Here is a 25866-nt window from a genome sequence, read left to right on the forward strand (position 1 = left end):
GGGTGACCCTGTTGGCAACACCTGGCTCAAAAAAAATGTAAAGGAGCGGGGTGGGAAATTGTTGGCCAACAAGTAAACGTATCCAATCAGATGCAGCCAGGGGTATATCTACCACAAGGCAAAAAAGGCGTTTGCCTTGGGCAGCATTTCCAGGGGGTGGCGGCGCCACCCCCAGACTCCCTCTCCCTGACACTTCACCCCACTGCAGTGATTTCCCCCCCCCCCCCCCCATCGCAAACCTGATCTCCTGCAGCTGTCAGCTTCTCTCCTCTGCCCTCCTGCCAACTTTGGGAGCTGCAGGGCATCCACAGAGGGATTGGTTTGTGTAAACAGACCCCTCCCTGCTCATCTGACCCTCCCCCCTTCACTGCCCCCCACCTCAGTAAATGCCGGGCGCCTCCTGACCTGTAGCTACCTGCCGGCTCTCCCTCCTGCCAACTGCAGCTGCCACTAGAGAGCGGAAGATCGACGGATGTATGGAGAATGGGGGGGGGGGGTCTGGTAACATGCTTCCAGCCCCCATCCTTTTCTCAAAAAATACAGATTGCAAACACAGTACTGATCGCTTCTGTATTCATTAATTGCTGACCCATAGTGAACTGTGTTTACTATTTGTCAGTTTGTTAATGGAATATAGTAAACACTGTTTACTATATTTCATATTATGAATGAATATGAGTCTCTGTACAGACACCTATCTCATTCATCCACAGTGCAGCCCAGGCTGCAGAGAAAGGGGCCATTTTCAGTCCCTTTTTCTGATTGATTAAAAAAAAAGAGACATTGTGTTTAGACCCCTGATGTCTCTAAAAAGCCCCCCCCCCCCCCACCAAAAAAAAAAAAAATTATAATAATCCAAATTGTAAAAAATAAATTCAATTGTACCTTTACAAAAAAAAATTAATGTTGTAAAAAAAATTAAAATAAAAAACATATTTAGAAGTCCTTTCACACAGGCAGGATTTGTAAAGTGGGGGATCTATCCGCCATGCAGAGCGGACACAGACACAGTCCTCTCTCCTCTATGGGGCAGTTGGATGGAAACAGACCATCTGTCCATTTCCATCCACCTGCCATCTGATCTGATCTCATCCGATCCGACCCACCAGACAGATGGGGAAAAGTTCCCCCATCTGTTTGTTTTTTGCGGACAGGATAGGATCAGATGGCGGTGGGTGTCAATTAACAGGAAGGGGTGGGACAAATTTAAATGGGGAGGGGGGGGGGTTTGCCAAATTTTAGTCTTGCCTAGGGCAGCACAAACCCAAAATACACCACTGGATAGAGCCACAGGTATTCGGACAGCCATGGGTGGTTCAGCTGTCCGAATACAACAGCAGTCAACAGGGATTCCTACATCAATGCCATTTTAAGGAGAATCTAGTGATTTTCTCTTGTTTATCCATATGGGCTGAATGAGTAACGTAATGTGTATAGCTAGCCTAAGGTCCATTACATATTTGTACTTGATAAGGTGAATTTATTTGCCTCCTCCTATGGAGGTACTGTGCTTAGCTCATTTTACCTGCAGCCTGGCTTTGAGCTTTGGCCAGACTCCATTGTTTTCTACCTCAACTGTATCTGTCTGACTGACATACTGACATACAGTCGGTTCTTTAACTAAATGCATTTCCCAACCTGATTGGTTTAGTAACACAAACAACAACCTATACTGATAACTGCTGCAAAGCCTGACCTCAGGCTGACCATACACCAGTAGAATTTGGTTTGAAAATTTTTTGTTTGCGTTTCTAATCATTAGTGGGGTCAAATCAATGGTAATTTTTGACTACAGTGATGAGAGAATTTGAAAAAGCAGGTTGAAAGTTTTTTTTTTTCCTTGTAGAAACACATTTTTTTTACAATGTTTTTATTGAAAAAGAGGCAACAGGTATGAAGGAACACATGTCTAACCGTAAATGTGGTTTTTGTTCGGGAAAGTTCATTCACTCCAAAATTAAATGTTAAAGGCAAATGTTTTTTTTAAATACTTTTCAATGCCATTCATTCAAATTTTTAAATGAATGTTTGTAGAAAAGTTAATTCAAAAATCTGCTAGTGTATGGCCAGCTTTATGAATATGCAATAAGCCTTGTTTGGTAGATATGAGGAATATGTCCGCTGCAGCCGGTGGTTCTAAGTTAGTACAGTAAATGAATGTCCCTTTCCTGCCTCACTATGTCTTCATTGCTGTCTGATTTCTCTGTAATAGCTCCATTAATGACTAAAGTATTCTTTTCTTTTTGATAGATTCATAAGGGCTTTGAAAGTTTTTTGATACCACAGCTTTCCAGCTCTCCGCCAGATGTAGAAGCAATGCGTATTTACCTCATACTCCCAGAATTCCCTCTGCTGCAGGACTCAAAGTACTACATAACACTGACGCTGCCATTAGCCATGGCAATCTTAAGGCTGGATACCAACCCAAGCAAAGTGCTGGGTAACATTCTTTTTTTAATGTTCCGTTTCACTATATGTTCACAGTACGTTTTGGTTAGCGTATGGAAGGGCGGAACCTCTGTTTTTATTGCTTCTTGTGTCCCCATTTAGGAGATTTTTTTTCACTTCCTGCTTTAGTGTTAAAGGCAAGTGATTAAAAATATATTTTGTCAGGCTTTATTGTTGTCTGTCTCCACAGTGTTTTTTGTTGATTATTCTGGCCCACTTGGAGAGATTTCCTATCCTATCTTGTCCTGGTGAAAGGGGGGTCATAATGACAGGCGATGTGAAATCTCTCCTGTGGATGCAGAGAAATCAATATAAATACCATGAAGTCACAGACAAACGTTTTAACCCTTACCCACACCAATAAAAGCTGGAAGTGATTAAAAAAAAGTTTTGTATGGGAGGGTATTGGTATATTTGGTTTACATTCAGCGGAATTGCTAAAGCTGGGCAAACGCTGTTGGGTTTTTTTTAATAAAAAATGCTGATACACAAGTGCAGTAACTTAAAGTACATTTCTATTTCTATTTTTGGAGTCTGATTTTTTTTTTTTTTTTTGGCTAAAGTAAGGGAGTTCTAACCCCTTTTTAAGATTTATATTTGCCTTTTGTGTACTATTGGACAGATTTACCTTTATTTCCTGTCCCATAGCCAAAACAGGAAGTGAGAGAAAATCCCTTTAAAGGTAGATAATGCCTTGTCATCACCAGGGTCACCGGATCTAGTGTTCCCATTGGAAAATATCCTCACTATTCCTGTTCTGGGAACAACCCAAAATGTGGTGTTTTTTTTTTTTTTTTCTTCCCCCTTCATTCCCCCTTCCCTCTTCACTTTTAACGTTAAAGTGTTACGAAACCCATAACGGTGAAATCAGTCTGTATATGCAGTTAACCATGCTTTTTCTACTCACTGTGAAGGTGTTAATCCTCTGCGTTGTGTAAAAAGGCTGTTTTAATCCTGTCTTCTCTGATTTCCCTCCCCCCCCCCCCCCCTTCTTCCACTGTACCCAATCCATCCCTTAATACAGGGGTGGGGAACCTTTTTTCTGCCAAGGGACATTTGGGTATTTATAAAATCATTCAGGGGCCGTACAAAATTATCAACTTAAAAATGTGCCTGTTATATTTGGCACATTTTAACTTACCCCTAATGTGATGGCTGCAACTGCTTCTCTTTGGTGAGGTGTGTGATGTTAGCTGGTATTGATGATGTTGCTACTAGCAACTGGTTTTCCAGGTTTGCGTCGGTCAGTCTGGAGCGCAGTCGACTCTTTGTGGTGGTAAGTTTTGAAAAGAACTTCTGGCGGGTACTGCTGGTGGGTATAGCTGGCTGGTACTGCTGGTGGGTACTGAAGAGGCGATATTTCCTGTATTGGTCACAGGCGGAGTGCATTTGATATCACTTTGCCTGTGACTCACTCAGACTGTCAGAACTGAGCCGGAACTATACAGGAAGCATCGGCTCCATTCTGACAGATCAGCTGAGAGACACAGATTAAGCTGCATGGGGGGGGGGGGGGGCGGACAAAATGACTTTGAGGGCCGTAGGTTCCCCACCCCTGCCCTAATAGTACAGAGCCTTGGAGGTACTCTGCACATGCTCAGTTTGGTGTTGCTAGAGAGGTTTTTTTTTTTTTGGGGGGGGGGGGTGCATGTGATGGGCACAGGGCCAATCAGCACTACCCAGAGGATCAGGGTCATGCAGCTTCATAGGATAGTCAATGGAGAATGAAAGCTCCTCCTACAAGATTAACCAGTGCTCGGCTAGACACGGATACAAGTCACAAAACTGCTATATACTGCTGATGAGAAAATGTATTTAGCAGTTTATATTTACTAAAACTATTGCATTTCCATGTTCTGTGGGAGACCGGATATAGTGAATGCAGGGTCCTTGGTTTAGTAACACTTTAATGGTAAACAGGACAAATAGAGAGTGCCCTAACAAGGGCACAGATGGCAATAAAAAACCGACACATGTTCTAATCCCTCTCCACCCTATCCAAAACTAAAAAAAAAAATTCTGTAACACAGGTGTGCATCATGATGCATTGACATGCATTGTAACGCAATTGTGTGCTGTAAAAAATGCAGCTTGTCTACATTTTTCTGCAACGCACACCAATGCAGCGCTTTAGTGTGAACTGGGCACATAGACTGCAATAATATTTGCTGTGTCCTTGTGTTGAGCCTGCATTAATCAACTCAGATCATTGAACCATTGGGGAGCGAGCTCTCGTGTGTGAGGTTTCCAGGCAGTGAGACCAGTTTAGACTGTGCACTTTGCAAGTGCAATTGCACTCTGCAAGCGCATTTGCTTACGATCTTAGTAAATGAGGGGAAGTTCTGCTGACTTTCATCATCCAATCATGTGCAAACAAAAATGCTGCTTTTTTATTCTCCTTGCATATGATTGGGTATTCTTTGCAAACTGAAGCTTCACCTCATTTACCAAGCTCTGGAGCAAATGCCCTTACAGAGTGCAACTCTACTTGCAAAGTGCACAGTCTATTGGTCTTTAGTAAATCAACCCCTATATGTCAGTCACTTATAGAACAGTATTAAAAAAAAAAAAAGAAATGTTTAGTCTATGCTCTCTAAATGTATCTAATGTATTTGCAACAAGCTGCTGTAAGCATACCCAAATGGTTGCAAAGATATAATAAATTACAGAGCAAAAAATTATACATAAAAACCCTACCCTGTATTTATTTATTTTATTTAATTCAGGTTCTTATATAGCGCTGTCAATTTACGCAGCGCTTTACATATACATTACACATTCACATCAGTCCCTGGCCTCAAGGAGCTTACAATCTAAGGTCCCTAACTCACATACATACATGCATAGTAGGGCCAATTCAAAATAAACATAAAAATATATTGCAAATTTATTCTGAGATTTTTATGAATTTTTTTTTAACACAAGGGGAGGGTGAATATGTATGTGTGTTTTTTTTTTTTATATTGCTGAAAATTTATTGATTTAAAATGGCTTTCAAGGTCCATTTGAAAACCATTTTGAGGGAAACATTTTTTGGCACTTCCATTTTTTTTCCCCTTTACTAGAGTGTTATTTTTACTCTTACCCTGGTTATATTAAAGCCGAATCCCAGTTACTGTTGTATTGAACAGACTTGCAAATAGTATATACTACTACAAGAAGACACAGACGTATATCATTGCTGGAGAATCTAATCTAGTCTCTATTCCCACACTGTACAGATTACCTGTTGCTTCCTGTCCCAACAGAAAATGAGGGATATATTCCTGTTTTTGTACAGCTCATATAGAAACTGTATGGGTGTTCTTATGCTTTGTATTATTTTAGCTATTTTGTTTAAAGCCCAACTCCGGACACACAAAAAAAAAAAAAATACCCTTGCAGAGGGTCCCCCTCACACTGCAAGGGTTAAATGTTTGTTTGCAGAAGATGTCTTACCTGACTCCGAGCTCGAGTAGTATCCCTCAATCTCTGTGACCTGTCCCCTGCAGCCTCCTCTCTAAGCTGCTTCTGGCTGTGGTTGTATGCTCAACCCCACCACATAGAATACAGGGTTAACAGCCCTGTGCTGTATGTGATGGCACTAAGGACCAGAGCTTCAAGGAGAGAAGGACTTCAATGGAGCGGGGAGTTGCATAAGTAATACAGCCTCTTCTGCAGCCCCCTGAGCTTACGAGCATCTAGCCATTGCAGTGCTGAGGGGCCCCATTGCATGGGTATTTTTTTTAGTTGTGCCCAGAGTCAGGCTTTAACTTCACCTGTTAACCACTTACCACTAGAGGATTTTGCTGTCTTACGCCTGGGCCACTTTTTGCGATTTGGCACTGTGCGATTTTAACTGACAATTGCGCGGTCGTGCGACGCTGTACCCAAACAACATTTATGTCCTTTTTTTCCCCACAAACAGAGCTTTCTTTTGGTGGTATTTGATCACCTGTGCGATTTTTACTTTTTGCGCTATAAACAAAAAAATATTTTTAACATTTTTTTTATATGAAATTCCCCCCAAAAAATGTTAAAATCGAATTATTTTTAAATTTTTGGCCAATTTGTTTTATGCTACCTATGTTTGGTAAAAAAAAATCACAATAAGCGTATTTTGATTGGTTTGCGCAAAACTTATTGCGTTTACTAACAAAGGGAAAGATTTCTGTAATTTTTGGTGTTTTTTTTTTTTAACGCGTAATGGCGGCGATCTGCGATTTTTTTTTTTTTTTGCGGGACTGCAACATTGCGGCGGACAGATTGGGCCCTTGACTGACATTTTTGACACTTTTGGGGGTGCCAGTGACATTACTGCAGTAATCAGTGCTATATATATGCACTGTTACTGTAAAAATGACACTGGCAGGGAATGGGGTTAATTTTATTGGAGAGGGAGGGGTTAATGTATGCCTGGTGCTTACTAACGTGTGTGGGGGGAGGTGACTGTGTGACACAAGGACAGATCGAGGGTTCAACCATGCTGAACCCTGCAATCTGACCTTGCCTGTCACTTAGGAGATCCGCCGCTTGTGTTTACACAAGCGGGCGGATCTCCACACTCGATTCCCCGACGATCGGGGAAGAGCGGCGGCGATCGCCGCTGCTCCTCCCCTGGCCCGACTCCCGCTGTGACTGAATACAGCGGGAGCGAGCCTCCGGCGGCGCGCGCGTGCCGCCGAGAAAGGGGAGTGTCTGGCGACGTAGGTCTACGTCGCCAGACGATAACACACCACTTTGCCGCAGTAGGCTAAACGTGAGCAGACGGCAAGTGGTTAAAGAAACACACTGTACAAAAACCATGAAATTGTTTGGGACTTTAGATGTACGTTCTAGGGTATATGAAACACCAATTTATCAGGTATGAAAAATTCTTAGTTTTTATTACATATCGAAATAGTTAAAACACATATTTTAAATACTTTCACACGTGAGACGGCAATATAGTTCTGTCTTAAGGTCTTAGATCCCATGCATTGGCCAATGCGCTTTGAAGGCTGCCCTGCTTCATCAGGGCCTTTGATCCTCAGGTACTGTAATTGATTACAAATGTTTATTAAGACATTTATACATTACTATGTTGTTCCCCCCCCCTCCCCCATCTTCTCCCCCTGTCCTCTTCCCTTGTGTCTCCCCCTACATTATTCAAAGTAATCCTAATATTAAGCTCTTATGTGAAAACGACGATATCCTAATATATACATTTATACACCTGACAATCTCTGTGAATATCAACGGCTTTGGAGAATTGGGTTATGCTCCCTACAGACCTGGTGGACTAGGGGATTTCAGTATCTCACACATTGATCATACAGGTACTTATAATATTTGCAAATACACATACCATTACAGAACAACTCTCTATCCATTCCTCTGTTTATCACATCCAAGGTGGATATATATCTATATATGTTATATCTATAGGTCAATGCAAAATGTTGCGCGATATATTTAATAATGTTTACATCTGGCGTCTAATTGCAAAAAGATTTTGTGCCTAAATACAATACCTTCTATAGGATCCAAGGTTCTGATGAAGCTGGGCAGCCCGTGAAACGCGTTGGCCAATACATGGGGTCCTAAGACCTTAAGACAGACCTATATGGCCATCACATGTGTGAATATTTTTTAACATATATGTTTTAACTATTTCGATATGTAATAAAACTTTAAGGAATTTTTTATTCCTTATGAGTTGGGGTTTAATATACTGTCTAGAACATACATCTAAAGTCAGTTAAGTAAAGACAGTTTTATGGTTTTTATACAGTTACTCAATGGGGATGGTACTTTCTAGGGGTAGATTCAACTAAACACACAGTCCCCACAATCCTGTTAAAGAAACACAATTCACATAATAATTCATATTTTTATATCTACGTAGATAACTGGTGGTCTCAGATTTGCCCAAACTACTTCTTCAGATTAATTGACCTTTATAAAGGAGCGGTGGTCTATCTTCTAAATGGACGAAAGACTTTGCTGATCCCTGTGCTGTTTACCAGCTACATCACAGCTGCGCTCAGGCTTCTGGAAAAGCTACACAAGGTGATTATAGAACCGAGAAATAAAAGGGAAATTTTTATACAGGTGATCACAATGTTATGAAGAGTCATTCTGCAGGAATCGGTAACCGTGAACACCAGCTTTTTCGTGTGAAAGGCCCCAAGTTTTTAATTGGGAACTTAGTACTTAACCATGACTATATCCTGAATAAATATGATAAGAGGGTTTTTGATGGCAATGCCCAACTAGGGTGAGAGCCTTGGCTCTTGTGTATGAATAACTATAATTGGAATTTTCCTCATCTGCCAACTGCAGTGAATCCACAGGTCCCATTCCTCTGATGAAAGGCTTTTTTTCCCTGTTGAAAGGTATATTTTCAGCAGTGTACACATGTCAAGGATTTAATTTTGTTTCCAGGTAAATATGAAAGTACGACATGTGGAGAATGATAAATTCTATATCCCGGAGATATCAAGCTTGGTGGACATCCAAGAAGATTACCTCAAGTGGTTCCTGAACCAAGCAGGCCTGGTATGTATGACTGTTTTTTCTGGCTCCAGGCCTGTGTTGACTGGTTTTTGTTCACGTGAAAACTGATTCTTTCCCCATACAAATCAATGGGAATTCAAAAGCTTCTTGAAGCAGGTTGATGCAGATTAGAGGGTCAAATGCAAATCGGGAGGTCAAATTCACCCGCTGGTGAATTCTGAATACTTCCAGTAGTGTCTTAAACTGATGGTAAATGCAAGCAGAATGTATCTGAAAGCAGTCCGCATTTGCCCATTAGCACTAGCCCAAAGTCTGTCAACACAGGCCCAAATATTTTGCATGTGCATACCTTTCTTCGGTCATGTTATATTCATTTTTTGCCTCTTTATGTTTCAGAAAAAAAAACCCATAGCTCTCTCATGGAATGAACATTCTAAAGCTGGCCATACACTGGCCCTGTGGGCTGGTATAAAAAACAAAAGCCTAACCAATTCCTTCGTCCACACTATACAGCATCGCTGAACGAATCTCCTGCTGCAGCTTTTCTACTTTGACAGCTGGCAGAATACCCAAACATTGGCTGCATCTGATTGGCTTCTGATTTTTTTAATCAAAGGATGTCCGGCGGGTGGGGACTGACGGGGCCGCTCACATAGTGAAATTTAAACAGTGTATGGCCTGCTTTAGCGTTCCAATTTTAGTTGAAAACACCCTGTATTTATTTTCTTTGCATTCATCCCCCTACAGTAATCATTTGGATGTCCTATGAAATAGAAGATTTTCACATTTTCCTTTTTTCTAAGGTGGATATGTTGCGCAGATCCATCTTGGTCATTATCTAAAAAAAATCACCCCTGTTATACCCATATAGAATATTTTCTGGATGGAAATAACAAAAGGTTCTTTCTTTGTTTTTATCTTCACAGAAGATGCGTGCTTCCATTATGCCGGTAATATGCTTTAATATCTCTGTTTTTTGTTAGTGTAATGTAGTTAAGTATCAGCATGTCTTTAGAAGAATACATTATGAGACCTAAGTTGTTCTGAGATATTAAAATATCTTCTGCCATCTCTCCCTCAGCACAAACATCCTCTCCTCGATCACAGCCTTCCTTTCTTCCTCATTGCCACTGTATAATCTCAAACCATACACGTTTTAGGCATTTGGACTGGGAATTATATCTTCCACATGTGTTTTATTATAAGGAAAGGATAATCTTTCTATTGTTTTCTTTATATACAAAAGTAAAATTGGTCTACCCAAAATAAATAATCTTGTTAATATATGGTAATAAACAATTAAACACCTTGAGCCAGATAAACTAAGATTGGGGGTTGAATTGTTGCATGAGTATATTATATATATATATGGCTCGACAAACCCCAGGCGCCAGGTCGTATTGGCGACTAGAATTAGCGGCCTGGTGCCTAGGCTACACTGTGGCCCCCCGCCCACAGGTGTGCGGACTAAGAGGCTGCGCTAGACGGTATTGAGGCCGCGGCTTTGAGAGGAGACTCTTCCATAGGGGAACTGGCGCCCTCTTTTGGTGGCCGGGGCTGCAACAAGCAGTCACTGGCGGCACTGAGATGGCGACTGTGTCTATGTTCGCTCTGCATAGCGGAACGGACAAGACCTGTCGTCCACCTGCTCAGCAGGGATTAGCAGAGAAATCCCTGCTGAGCAAGCGGATTCTGCTTATCGGAGGTGCACGTGTGAAAGGGTTATTGGATCACTGGATCTTCTATTGCCTCCAACTTGCTGCACTGTCCTTCCTTAGTGAGCCACTTCCCCATCAACCATCTAGTCAAGTACACGCGGACCGAATGCGGGGCAACATCAGCCGGTTCATTAAAAACTGGCTGCCATTCGGCCCATGTGTATGGCAGCTGGTCCGACAGAAGCCAGCCATTCAGAATGCGTGAAAAAAAAATATCTCCTTTTTTAGCTGGCTCCTAGATTTCAAGCAAATTTGTCAAGATCTATCTATCTATCTATCTATCTATCTATCTATCTATCTATCTATCTATCTATCTATCTATCTATCTATCTATCTATCTATCTATCTAATTTATTTCAAAAACCTATCACACTATGTATGAATAAAATAGAAAGTGCACTTTGAAATGATATTCTGAAAAAAACAGTGCTATTTATTTTCTATTAAAAATAGGTGCATCCGGCAGTGCATCCACACAGAAAACATTTTTTTGCAAAAAATATCCAAATACATGTGCTTTAATATATAAATAGGTGTAAAAAAAATGACTAAATGAAATGTACTCGTGTACATGAGACATCCAAATAATGTGGATTTCCTAATAACCTTCCTCCCAGCTTCAATAGCGCTTTTCCCATATGGTAAACGGTACTCACCAGATACCCGTGACCTTTTGTTATGGAAGGGTATAGTACATTATGATACTTCATCCATCAATGCTATTTCTCTGTAATCGCCACGTCTCCTTCACAGCAGAGATTTTTGATATGACCTCAGATTAAGAAGTGCATGTAAGAAAATGAACCAAATAGATTCATGTTGCTTTTTATTAGATTTAGAAAAAAGAATTAAAATTGCACTTACACTTTAAAAGGGCATCACAGCATAATTAGTACAAGCAGATTTCAAATATAAATGGTATTCCACAGTCTTATTGGCACTGTTGGTTTCTAAGCTGGCTGCTGCTGCAGTATTAAATGCCCAGCAGACATCAGGGGTCTAAGGGCACACAGGAAATTACTTTCCCTAAGGAAATCAATAGACGAAACATGTATGGGGTGGCTTGAGCTGTTGCATCCTTTCCATTTTTTTTTTCCTGTAACTAGCTGGCCATACACCTAAATAGGCAGGCTGAACAAAAGAACTCTAACAAGTTTCACCATCATCCCTAAACAGCAGGAATAGACCAATCTCTCACTGTAAGCTATTGTATTCTCACAGCCTGCACTGCCAATAGTCAGCATTCCCAAACACCATTTGCTTGATTGGATGCAGGCGCTGTTCAGCTGACAATTTTCCACAGGGGGGCTTCTTTAACAAAAGTCTATTGAAAAATCACTGGGTGTTGCCACAAGGGCCACCCATAAAGTGAATTTTCCACCAATATTGCTGAACCAACCAAAATCCAATGCTTATTTGGCCAGCTTTACAGGGACATGCATTTTTAGGTGTGTCTACTTTAGATAATTTGTCATTTAATTATTTTGAGTTTTATAATAATTAAGGAAAACTTGTGAAAATGGGCTTGAAGATTTGCATTCCTTAATTTTTGTTTTATAGACTGTTATCTACTTATTCTGCCCGTGTATGTCTTTCAGTATGCGTATTTTCTCTGTTTCTCTCTCCCCAGGATTCAGTGACTCTCTGTTCTTATCCATTTGTATTTGATGCTCAAGCCAAAACCAAAATGTTACAGACCGATGCTGAGTTACAAATGCAGGTACGTAATGTAAAGTCTACATGTGCATACAGGTAGTTTTAGACTTTTGACTAGAATTTGAAGATAAAATAAAAATGTATGATGCTCACCTTTAAGTCTTTCGCTGCCAGGCCCTGTGCTCCACTTATAAACATAGCTGGTCAGGCCATTTTTTATAATTTTTCCATTGCTTTTTTATTTATGCCTTACAGCTTTTAGAGTTTGTTAAAGACCCCCCAAACCATATATTTTCTGAAAGCATAGGACCCGTAAAATAAAGGGAAGGTGCTACTGGTTTTAAGGCCCCACGATATTTGCACAAATGATTACTAAAGCAATGTTTTTGCTAAAAATGCACGAAAATCATTATTAGCAGATAAAAACACAGCAAATTTTACAAAATTCCTGCTAAGTTTCTTCTAAATCTAAAAGCTAAACCTGTATTGAGTTAATAAAAAATATTGGTACATTTTAAATTGCGCCTTTTTGAGAAATAGTGAAAATCAGAACTACGCAAAAATTTCTCAAAAAATCTGGAGGTTTTCCTTTCACTTACAGCTTTCAGAGTTTGTAAAAGACCCTCAAACCATATATTTTCTGAAAGCACATGGCCAGTAGAATAAAAAAGGTGTTACTGATTTTTAAGGCACCGCGATATTTGCGCAAATGTTTATCAAAACAATATTTTCGCAAAAAATACACTAAAATCATTAATAGTGGAATCAAACATGGCAAAAAGTACAAAATTCCTACTAAATATAAAAGTTAAAACTGTATTGAGTTAATAAATAACAAATATTTTTACATTTTAAATTGCACCTTTTTGTGAAATGCTACTCAAAACTGTACATAACAATTTTCTCTAAAAATCCAGAGCTTACCATTTTTCATTTACAACTTTCAGAATTTGAAAAGACCCCTCAAACCAGACATTTTCTGAGAGCACTGTAGACAAAGTAGAAGAAAAAAAATGTTGCACAAATGCTCATCATATCGCTATTTTCACTACAAATACACTAAAATCATTAATAGTGCACATAAACACAACATAACGTACACAATTCCTGCACGGAAATGCACAGTTGTTCATGCATCCCCGTACAGGCAGTCCCATTTATGTCAGTTGGAATGCACCGGCTGCACAGGCATAGCTGCTGTTCCCAACCTGAAATATGTGTGGGTGCATGAACCCGAACACAGACAGTGTGAGCTCAGGGACATGCACATGGACCTACATGGATGTCAAATTGGGAGCAACGGCTCTGTTCGTGCAGTTGCTACATCCCAAATTACATCAATGGGACTGCCTGCACAGAGATACACAGAACACCTGTGCATCCCTATAAAGGTACACTGTGTATGCCCTGTGTGAACAAGGCCTTAGGCCCCTTTCACACAAGCAGACCAATCAAGTCTGCCTGTCCATTTTTCAAGCGGGCGCAATCGGATCACCCATTGTTTTCTATGGAGAGGCTGGCGTAAAGGGACATGTGTCAGTTTACACCCGCCTGTATCCAATCCGGTTTACCAGATCGGGTGGAGGGAGGGAATCAGTGCTGGGGGGCAAGAAGAGGGATAAAAGGGATAGGAAAGGAGAGTGGGGGGAGCAGTTTTAGGTGGTAGGGAGCGGGTGGGAGGTGGAGAGGCTGGGGACAGAGAAGCGGCAGCATGGAAGGGGGAGGGATAATCACATTTAAGGTTAATAACTCTGATCAGCAGATTGTAATCCGCTGATCAGAGTTATAGAATTGTTTAGAGTTCGTGGTTCTAGTTCTAGGTTATTTGTCATTGAAGTGACCATGAGCTTCTAGCAGAGGGAGAAATTTAGGTCCATACAGACCTGGCAGTGAAAGGGTTAATCCAGAGTTGTCCCCCACAGTACTTCTTTTCTACCACTAGATGTCCTTAGTCTTTTGTGATGAATGACAGCCAATATCATTCAATCCACTTCTTCCTCTGAGTTCAGGCTTTGGGGGAAAGTGTGTGTGTGTGTGTGTGTGTGTGTGTGTGTGTGTGTGTGTGTGTATATATATATATATATATATATATATATATTTATATATATATATATATTTCTATGTGTGTGTATATATATATATATATATATATATATATATATATATATAGTAAACCTTTGGATTGCAAGCAAAGTTCATAATGTTCCGGAAACATGCTTGTAATCCAAAGCACTAGTATATCAAAGCGAAAAAATATTATAGCAATGTGATAGGTTGTGTAACCATAAAATGTCCATTCACCAGGGGATTAGAAGCAAAATCCACAGGAGCTACAGTGTGTAAAAGAGAAGAGAGGCGCCTCTAAGTGTAGCAATATGGTTAAATTTATTGAAGGTACAACATTTAGCAAATTACATGGTTGATGATTAAAAGAGGCACAACTAAGTATGCAGGCAACTGGGGAAAAGCTGTCCACATAGGCTGTCTTCTGCACCACCGGCTATCACTGCTGCCAGTCTGTAGTTGTGACCGGGAAGACTACCCTGCAGTAGAGCGATCTGAAAGCGAGGCTTGAAGCGCTCGTGGAGCGCAGTTTGGAAGGGACGGAGCATTGTCTATGTGGACAGTTTTACCCCGGATGCCTGCATACTTAAATGTGCCTGTTTTAATCCTCAACCATGTAAGTTGCTAAATGTTGTACCTTCATTAAATGAGACCATATTGCTACACTTGGAGGCGCCTCTCTTCTCTTTTATATTCAGTTGTGTTATGACGCTACTTGTGTATCAAGACATTACTCGTTTATCAAGTCAAAATTTTCTAAAAAAAAATTTGATTGTCTTGCAAAATGCTCTCAAACCAAGTTACTCGCCAAAGAACTGTAACAAATTCCATTTTTGTTTTTGGGTTTAGTTATCCTTTGAAGCTTTATGTTTTTAGCTATCATAAACATTTTTTTTTACAAAAATATAACTTGGATATTCAGGAAAGAAACCATACTTTTGTCTATGTGTATACATAGGTGGCAGTCAATGGAGCGAACCTACAAAATGTGTTCACGCTGCTGTCTCTGGAGCCCATTCTGGCCAAAAACCCCTTCTTGGTGCTACATGTGAGGAGAACCAGTTTGGTGGCTGATGCCCTGAGGGAACTGAGTATCCACTCTGACATAGATTTAAAGAAGCCTTTGAAGGTAGGAAAACATACCAGGACATCTTGATAGAAGCATAAAAATCCAAATATTAACAGTTCCATTGTCTTTTGAAAAATTGAAAAAAAAAAAAAAAAGTTGAAGTGTGGCCTGTAGTAACTAGTGAATTTCAGGGTTGTGGTTTGCAAGTGCAACTTGAAGGGTCTGAAGCTGTAAAGGTTTAGTAGCACTTTTCTTTTTTGCTTCAATCTTTTCTAGCTCAGGCCCTTGTGTACCAGTTTAAACCACTTCACTACCACAGCACGTCTTTTAAATTGTAGGTGCCAGATGGCTATTTGCCCAGTTTCAATTTTAATGGTACTGGATAAATCAACCTCAGATGTCACACTTGTTAATATCTGTAAGCTGAGGCATCTTCAAATGGCTCTGTTCACACACTGTGTACAGAGATGATCCAAGTGGCTCTGTACCTTCATATTGCTGCAATTTGTCATAGACCAGTCACAGGAATCAAATAATGTCAATTAAAATGTTTACACCTGTGAATCCTCCCTCTTCACTTGCAATAAAGTAAGGGGAGGAAGTAGGAACTAATAAATGAATGACTCATTAAAGCGGAGTTCCAGCCTCAAATACCTTTTTTTAACTAAAAATACCCCTATAATACTAATCCATCGCCCTTTACAGAACCGCTATTTTCATACTTGCAAGGTTTACAGTATTGGATTTTAATCAAAATCTTACTTTTAAAAATGCTGTCTGGGCGTGGCCATCTTGGATGTGGGCATCTGAAGCCGCAGTGTAAGTGCTGTGTCCTTCTTCCTGATTCCAGGGAGTGTTCTGGGAGTTCTTCCTGATTCCAGCCTCCTGGGAGTGATGACAAACAGCTCCCAGGATGCAATGCAAAGGCGGAAGTGATGTCGGTGGCCGCGGCCACAGAGGGGGGAGAAGGAGGAAGTACAATCAAAAATGCCCTGAAAATAAGGTAAGGGACCCCCAGAAAAAATTTAGAATGCCCAATTGTTGATCCGCATAGCGAGCACTCCAGGAATCACTAAAGTTGCAAAATAGGCCGGAACTCCGCTTTAATTTGTTTCTGAACACAGTACAATTAGGGCAATGGCAGTTGTACATGAAGTGTTTTTTTTTTTTTTTTTTTTTTGTATTTACCCTTTTACCCACTCCTTCCTCTCCTTTACATTTGGTTTCCACGCTGTCTCTCTGTGACCTGTGTATTAACCCTTTACCCCCCCCCCCCTCTTTCTGCACATGTGTACGTTAACCCTTTTATCTCCACTTTCCCATTGTATGTGACCTCTACATTAACCTCTTGACCACCACTTCCCTCTGTATAACTTGCATGCACTGTATGTAGTGCACCATTTTGAAGCTCTATGTTTTAGCCCTTTGAATACTAGTATGTATGTTCATTTTTTATTTTCAAAAATAATGTATTGTAAAACAGTTTTTCTCTTTCGTTCATTGACGGACACAGCTCCATACCTTCTTTGACCCTGCTCTCCATAGGAGTAGGACTAGGTGGAAACAAAACTTGACTACGCGCCTAGGGTAGTCCTAGGGAGTAAACTTACCACTTCCTGCTATAGGACTTCAGTTTTTTTTATGCCTAGTCAGGAGTAAGGACCTGGATCCCTTCTGGGATCTGCGGTCCTGGCGCTTTTTCCTTTTTAAATTGAATTTTTTTACCCTCACTTCTATCAATCCTCTGGAAGGTGAAAGGGAAAGTTCTAATACACATGGAGACAGTGACACTTGTCTGTTTATTATTCTCTCAGTCCTACTTTCTTTTTTTTTTTTTTTCTTTTATTATTTTCATTTTTATTACAATGTTCTAAATAAGTCGAGTACATGTTAACCGGCTATTAATGTTGTTACAATATTGTTGATTGCCCTCTGTTTTTATCGCATACTCCCTTAAAAAACTCTTGTGCATTACAGCTGTAACCTGATATCTTGATGCTTGTACTCATGTACAATTTGTTTTTGTTTTTTATTTTTAATACACCCTTTATGTAAAAAAAAAAAAAAAATCAGTGGCATATGAGTAATTGTCAGTCAAAGTTCACTGTACTGAAAAATGGCCTGCTAATGTAGGGGCAATACAGGCTGGAATTCAAATGAAAGTATAAAAATCAAGTAAGAGAAATGTAACGGTAACATTTCTTCTATGTTACTTCTGCATACGCCTTTTCTTTCTGCCATCACAAATCGTGAATCTTCCTCTCTAGGTGATATTTGATGGTGAAGAGGCTGTGGATGATGGAGGAGTAAGTAAAGAATTCTTCCTGTTGCTCCTCAAAGAACTTCTGAACCCCATCTATGGAATGTTTACAGTTTATCCGGAATCCAACCTGCTCTGGTTTTCAGACATAGTAAGTAATAAAGCCATATTCAACCTGTTATACTTTAAAGAGCTTATTATTTTTCTTACAGAGCAACGCTGTCCAAACAGATACTAATTTTAGAGGAAAACCTAGGATCTGTTTTACCTGCCAAAAGATTTTTAAGCTTGCCGTAGACAGTTCAAATCTCACCCAGTTCAGCAGGAATGGAACAGGAAGAGATCTGAACTTGGGGACAACCAGCCTGTTGTATTGTTCATGCGATATAAATTTTGTTTCCTGGAAAGAAAATCGCACTCTCTATAGCCGGCTTTAAGCTGTGCATGTACTCTTAAGATCCACTAACCACCTCCATGCAGAATAGCAAAAGGATGGCAACTCTCCAGGGCCGTGTCACGGCACCATCTTTGAGTTCTTTCCCTATTACAAGCTCATGGGTGCATCTCCCACTTCTGCCAATTTGCATACAGAACAGACTCTCTTTTACTGGTAGCCTAAATTGTGCCTATGTCAGATTTTCTGCAGCTTTTTCAGCCAGAAAATACATTTACAACGGTTGAGTAAGGTCCCATGCACACAGGGCATCAGAAAAAACGAGCTGCAGAGCCACTTCTAACGCCAGGAAAAAGCAGCTGTAAAAACTTGCTTTCAGTAGCTTTTTCCATTGGCTTTATTGCACGTTTGGCCATGCCGGCTTTTGGCAGCTTTTTTTTTCTGCCTCCATTCAAAATCAATGGTTGCCTAGGAGCCGTCATTGATACGGCTTTCAGGCCATTGATTTGAATGGAAGTCGCATCACAAGTCGGGCTCCGACTTGTGATGCGACTTCCATTCAAATCAATGGGCTCCCAAAAAAACGTATAACGTGGCTTAATGCTGTATAAGCAACATTAATCATTAAGTAGAAAATGCAAATAAAGCTGAAGTCCAGGGATGATATATTTTGCATAATTAAATTGGGCCAGCTTTGCACAATGTATGTATTCATATATGATACTTGATCAGCCTTTGAGTAAGCTGTAAAGCAGTACAGTAGCCCAAGCTACTACAGTGATAAGCAAGTTGTTCTGGGTGCTGTGCCAAGTGGCTGTCTTTCTGCATAGTAACCACAGGGGGTTGCATACTCTGCATGGCTGCCTTTCAGAGAATTCCTTGTATTTTTCATAATGAATGCAGCCTCTTATTGGTAGATTAGGAGGGGCTGTGACATCATGATCTCCACCTAATCCAATCTCCAAAATGTTTTGACTTTGTTAACAAAAAAAGAATGCCGGCATATGTACGTAAGCGACTCCACTATGGTTACTATGCAGAAGAGCCACATGCTGCCAACACCTGGAAGTCATTGATTTACAGCATCCACTGAATGGAAGTGTGTAATGCCAGATGTCAGATAAAAAGCAAGGACCAATGCGCTACCTCAGGGGTCTGACTCTAAAATACTAGGTGGTATGAAAATGTGCAAAATATCAAATGTGCAAATATGCAGTGATGTGAATAAATAAAAATGAAACAATGTGAATCAAATACAATAAGAAAAAGCAGCCAATTCTATTCAGTGTCCCCACTGTAAAGTGACAATGTGCAAAATAATCAAAAATCGGTGCTAATTCATGTATGATTCATAATCCAAAGAATATCCACATAATCCAAATATAAAACTGATGCACTGTAAATACAGAACCTTGGATAATAATAAAGTGTCTAATAGATAATGTATATTCTTCACAACCATGTGGGAAAAGAAAAAGAAGATATAAGGTACAGATGGATGATTTGTAGATGGTGAACAAGATATGTACTCCAATATGTGAATCCGATATAGAAGAGGTGTATATAAAAGGTGTCTTCACTAATATAATAATGTACACATTTATCCATCTGTACCGTACACCTACATTATTATATTAGTGAAGACACCTTTTATATACACCTCTTCTATATCGGATTCACATATTGGAGTACATATCTTGTTCACCATCTACAAATCATCCATCTGTACTGTGTGTATTCATCCATCTGTACCTTATATCTTCTTATTTTCCCACATTGTTGTGAAGAATATACATTATCTATTAGACACTGTATTATTATCCAAGATTCTGTATTTATAGTGCACCAGTTTTATATTTGGATTATGTGGATATTCTTTGGATTATGAATTATACATAAATTAGCGCCGATTTTTGATTATTTTGCACAATGCCAGATGTCACTGTACTGCAGAGCATAGCACAACAGATGACCATGGAGAAATAGCCACACATGTTCCTCATGTACATACACAATTTGATGTTCAAGGGGATTTCTCATAAAGCAAAATACCAGAAGCCACTGATTGAAGTAGCTATTACTGACTCCCTAATTTCTGGGTTTGGTGAACCTATTCAGCATTGTTATGACTGCACCCACTGCTCCAGGACTATTACAGATTCTGTAAAACAGGAAATGGAAGCATTGATCAGCAGAGGCCTGTATTTTGCTTTTTCACAGTTCTCTTTAACATGGCTCTCGTCTGGCTTCCTTTGTTTTTTGTGTCTGCATTTACTTAGAAGAGCTCCAGTACTGGTCACGCTTCACTCCCCCTTATCTTGAAGATTATTTTTTTCATTTATTATAAAAAAAAAATCACTGACTGCCTTTTACCCTACTTGGGGAAAGCTTCCTGTGCTAGAGGCTCCTGGGTTTTACTAGTACTGTAAGCTGTAATTCTATCACGCCAACAGCTGCTCCTGGTGGTGAAATATGGTTTTGGGACTCTTTTTCAGTTTTAAAATAATGATATTCAATGAAAACACTTTATCCCCCATTCACACTAAATGCAACTTTGAATACGTGCCACAGGTCCGTACGATTTTAGGTGTGACTTGCCGGACATCTGTGCAACTACACGCACAGATATCTATGCAAGTTGCACCTGAAATGGCAAAAAATAGTACAGGAACCTTCTCCTTTTTTTTTTTTTTACTTTTTTTTTAAAGTTGGAGTCGCACCGATTTGAACAGTTTCATTGGAACTGTCAAATTGCATGACCAGTCACACCGGTGTGAACAAAGACTTAGTCTCCTAAGCAGCATAGATGTTGGGGAGAGAACAGAAAACTTAACTCTTACACTGAGAAAACCAGTATATATAATTTTCAGGAAAGTTGGGTCCCTCTAGTCTAGAACTACCATGTATCCAGTTTGGGGGCAACATTTTTACTCTTTAAGCGACTCATTTTTACAAGTTGATTCTTATCATACTGTTTTCTGTTTAGTGTTTTGTAGAACATAACTGGTTCCACCTGATTGGCATCATGTGTGGTTTAGCCATCTATAATTTCACAGTAGTTGACCTTCACTTCCCATTGGTGTTGTATAAGAAGCTCCTAAATGTTCCAGCAAATTTAGAAGACCTCAAGGAGTTGTCGCCCACAGAAGGAAGGTATGTGTAGCAAATTGTTTAGCAATGTGACACATGCACATGTCTTGGAAAACTTTACAGATGGGCATTCAAAAAGAAATTAGTTATCTGAAAGTCAAAAGTGGAACTTCTGCTTATTTGTCTCCCCCACCCCTTCCGGTGCCACATTTGCCACCTTTCGGGGGAAGCGAGTACCTGTTTTTGACAGGTACCGTCCCCACTTCCGTCGGACCTCGCCGCAGCGAGGTACATCCGAAGTTTGGCCCCCCTCCTCCCTCTGCTTCCTGGCCAGTAACCGAGCGCAGCGCACTTCGTGCATTCGTAGTAGGGACCCACCTGTGAAACATCGGCTGCGGTGCTGACATCGCTGGATTCCAGGACAGTTAAGTGTCCTAATATTAAAAGTCAGCAGCTACAGTATGTGTAATTTTTGGAGGGGGAGGCTGGAATACCACTTTAAAGTAATTATAAACCTCAGACAAGAAATATATGAACAAAGCAGATCCCTCTATAGCAGTGGTTCTCCACTACTGTCCTTAGGACCCACTAACAGGCCAGGTTTGCAAGATAACTGAAATACATCACAGGTGATATCCATTGCTGCTCAGTGATTGCAGTATTCTAGTCTGTATCTCCCCAAGGTAATACTTAAAATGTGGCCTATTAGTGGGTCCTGAGGACTGGAGTTTACAACCACCGCTCTATAGTGTGTACTATAGAGTGTCTCAATTCAGAGCACTAAGTGTCATTCCTGTCTGCTGCTTCAATCCTTTGCTATCAGCATGAGTCACTTCTGACAAGCTTTCCTGACACCAAGAGAAAAATGGTGACAGGGGAGGGACCTCCAGCTAATTGACAGCCACAGCTCTGTTTCTGTGTGCTGTATGAAGGGTGTGTGTCCCTTCCCTCCAATCAGCTCTCAGAGCTTTCCTCCCTGAGCGCTGCAGAGTGTCAATTCAGCTCTCTGCCTCCTTCTTTCTGACAGCTCAGATGAGCTTTATAAATTCTAAACTCTGAACGTATGTAGCGAAGAGAAGACTGCCGTTAACAGGTACAACTTATGTAGGAAGTGGTTTTTTTTTTTTTTTCCATCTCCGTGTATCACCTGAGGCCAGTCACTTCACTGGGTATATGTAAGAATTTACAACCACTTTAGGGGAAATACTGGGTACAGCACATGTAAATACTCTTTATTCAGTGAAGTACACCTAATAAAAAAAAATATATATATATTATTATAATTATATCCTATAAAGGGCATTAAAGTGATTACACACACACCTTTTTTTTATTTATTTTTATTTTAAGACTCCATGCTCCCATAGGTAACATGTAACTTGAACAGTCCTGAAGCTATGGTCTTAAGCTTAGCCGTGCAGTGCGAATTTCATCTGGTTCCTAATGAGCAGGACAAAATTTGCTTAGTGAATATTCCTGTTGGCCACCTCCTGCCAGTCATCCTGCCACTGAAAAACCCAAGGATTTGGGCAGAAAATTGTTGGCTGAACAACGGCTGTATCCATTCAGGCACAACTGCTGTTCAGGTAATCCCCGCAGTAGACAATTTATCTGTCCTTGCCATACAAGCTGATAGAGAAAGCCATTTTTTGTTCAAACTGAAAAAAAAAATCTGTCGGTGTATGACCAGCTTTAATCAAATGGCAGGACCCTGTGTTTGAGCTAGAGTTGATGATTGCGTAGAGATTGCTAGAGAGCTGTCACATTAGAGAGGGAAACAAGTACTGTTAGGTGAGATGGCAAGAGGAATGGCATGGTTGACTTTAGGTAGGAGACCAGACAAAATGAGTTTTAAAGATCAAATTTTTCCAACAAACTACCTAACACCTCGTTCACATTGGAGCGACGTGTCATGCGATTTGGCAGGTCAAATTGCATGACAAGTCGCACCCTATTGTTGGCAGTGGCCATGTTCAAATTGGTGCAAGGCCGACCTTTGCAGTGCCGCATCAGTTTGAAAAAGTAGTTCCTGCTACTTTTGGCGATTTCAGGTGCGACTTGCATAGACATCTGTGCATAAAGTCACACCTGAAGTTGCACTGACATGCGGCTTTGAAGTCGAGCAATTTCAGATGAAGTTGCATGATTTGAAAGCCGCATTCAATGTGAACGAGGGCTAAATGAAAAAGACAGGTGGTTGATTTACACGTAATTGCCTTTTTTGAATCAAAATACATTGTTTTGTTCTATGAGTGCTGGAAAGGTTTCAAAACTATTTTTATTTGTTTTTTGTCTTGAAATGCTGTGTTACCTGTGTGCATAACTTATTCTAAATCCATCCTTTAATTTTGTTTTATTAAAATCATTCTATAATTCCTATAGGAGCCTACAACAACTTCTAGACTATCCTGGAGAAGATGTTGAGGAAACTTTCTGCCTTAGCTTTACAGTAAGGATCTCTGCATTGTGAATTACAATATAATGATGTTACTGATTATACAAAATGTTTCTGCTGATGTTTCACTTAGTAGGATAATATTAGAGGATCATGTCAGGTGAAAGATCACAATGGGGTTGATTTACTAAGGCCCCTTTCACACAGTCGGACTGTTCCGCCTGTCTGTTTTTTTGGCGGATCTGAATGGTCCCCCCATGCATCCCTATGGGGCATCGAATGTCAGCGGAGACATGTCCGCTGACACCCGATCCGATCCATCAAATCTGGACGGATGGAAACCCTATTTTCCCCAGTCGTCTTCCAGGACAGCCCTTGAGAGATGGAGCTCCTCCTACCAAACCGGAAACACATTGCCATCAGCTCTTAAAAGGCGGTCCCTCAGGCACCTGGTCAGTTTTTTGTGTTTCCTCACTCCGAGGAGACATGTTGCCAGGAGGAACCACCTTAGAGGGCTGGATGAGCTCCATTACTCAGGACTGTCCGGGAAGACACCGCAACAGCCTGGGACCCTCACCTTACAGCAGGAGCAGCCATGGCCTCGGGTTCCCTCCACAGACGATGGAGTTCCCCGCTCCCCACTCTCTCCAGGGCCCGGCGAGGGAGAGGGCAGTGATGACCGCACACCAAGCGGTATATGCGGCAGGGCCGCTCTGCGGCCTCGCTGGATGTACCGTGAACCGGAAGACGCGGTGCGTCACTTCCGGCGGCGGTGACGTCATCGCTGTGCGCCGGAGGTCACGGTTCCGGCCTCCAGGCGCAGAGAGGAAGGGGAGGGCCGGAGCCGGTGTAAAAGGAAGAGGAAGCCTACACAGCATGCCGGATGCAGTGCGGATCCCACGAACAAGGCGATGGAGGTTCCACACACCGCAGGGGAGACGAACACCGGCTCAGCACAGGTAGGCTGGCACTTGCCAGTATCCTTCTCCTGTGAACAGTATGCAGCATAGTGGTGGTGGAAGGGGTGAAGCACTGAAGAGTCCTTATAGGACTTGTCAGTGTAACAGGGAGGCACAGAGAGGGTTTTTTGTTTTCCAAAAATATTTTTTTTTTTTTTCCTCTCTCTTTGTGTGGTCACAAGTAAAGATATTTGCCTATGTACCCCTTTCTTAGAAGGAACCCTCTAAAGGAACTTCTAAGACTGAAAAGAAAAAATGCCCCTCCTGTGCCACCAGGCTTTCCTCCAACTACTCAAAGACCCTATGCCCAGCATGCATCTCGGCCATATTGAAAGCCGAGGAGGATTCACCTTTCTCAAAATTTCTCTCCTCCTTTAAGGACGAGGTACATTCTACCTTTGCGTCCTTCAGGAAATTAATCGCAGAGGTGCAAGTACCCACCACTACTCCACCAGGCCCCTCCTCCCCGCCTACTCCCGTAGCCTCAGGTTCAGGGGAACCAGTACTGAGCAGGGAAGACCCCTCGAGGGTCATGGACCCAAACTCCTCCCAGTCAGATTCTGGACAGGAAGAAGGACAGGGGGAGGCCGTCAAACCCACCGGATACAAACTCTCCATAGAGGAGGTCCAGGATCTTCTGGGGGCCATTTATGAGACCCTGGAAATAAAGGAAGAGGAGGCCCCCTTATCTAGACACTATAAGATGTATCAAGCCCTGAACAAAAAGAAGGCTAGAGTATTCCCGGTACATAAACTTATGACGGATTTGGTACTCAAAGAGTGGTCAGAACCTGAAAAGAGACCATTCTTTTCAGGTTCCTTAAAAAGAAGATTCCCTTTTGATGACAATGAGGAATCAGTGTGGAACCAGGCGCCAAAGTTAGACGCCCCCCTGGCTAAAGTGTCCAAACATTCGGACTTGGCCTTTGAAGACATGGGACACCTAGGGGACCCCATGGACAAACGGAACGATATCATCTTAAAACGTTCATGGGATACGGCTATGGCCAATTTAAGGCCCGCGTTAGCTACAACTTGTGTAGCAAGGAACTTTGAGTTCTGGCTCAAGCAACTACAGGAACACCTGACGGCAGGTACCCCAAGAGAAGAGGTACTAAAGTCCTTCCCTATGCTCTTTAAGGCAGTAGGCTTTATTTCGGATGCCTCAACAGAAGCAGTAAAATTGTCAGCCAGGTCAGCGGCGCTTTCCGTCTCAGCCAGAAGAGCATTATGGCTCAAAACCTGGTCCGGAGACACAGCATCAAAACTGCGATTATGCAGTGTCCCATTTTCGGGAAAATTCCTCTTTGGCACAAAATTGGATGAAGCCTTAGAA

The 25866-nt window shown here is 41.2% G+C and overlaps 1 protein-coding gene across 2 annotated transcripts in view; it reads left to right on the top strand.

Moving 5' to 3' along the window:
• The window catches only part of HERC3 (HECT and RLD domain containing E3 ubiquitin protein ligase 3), a 136761-nt gene that overhangs the window by 96015 nt on the left and 14880 nt on the right, over positions 1–25866 (top strand). The window contains exons 13-22 of one of the 2 annotated variants that reach the window (XR_014225897.1): positions 2251–2440; positions 8315–8478; positions 8854–8967; positions 9852–9875; positions 12274–12363; positions 15322–15492; positions 17700–17843; positions 21073–21239; positions 22527–22762; positions 23559–23628. Coding sequence is in view for 1 of the 2 variants with exons in the window: in XM_082272057.1 (XP_082128183.1) it covers positions 2251–2440; positions 8315–8478; positions 8854–8967; positions 9852–9875; positions 12274–12363; positions 15322–15492; positions 17700–17843; positions 21073–21239; positions 23559–23625 (1131 nt within the window). In the remaining variant the exon portion in view is untranslated. Of the gene's footprint in view, positions 1–2250; positions 2441–8314; positions 8479–8853; positions 8968–9851; positions 9876–12273; positions 12364–15321; positions 15493–17699; positions 17844–21072; positions 21240–22526; positions 22763–23558; positions 23629–25866 lie in introns of those variants that run through there. The other variant, XM_082272057.1, reaches the window with a different exon arrangement.

The sequence above is a fragment of the Pelophylax lessonae genome (assembly GCF_965119305.1).
Source record: "Pelophylax lessonae genome assembly, chromosome: 1".
Classification (NCBI taxonomy): Eukaryota; Metazoa; Chordata; class Amphibia; order Anura; family Ranidae; genus Pelophylax; species Pelophylax lessonae.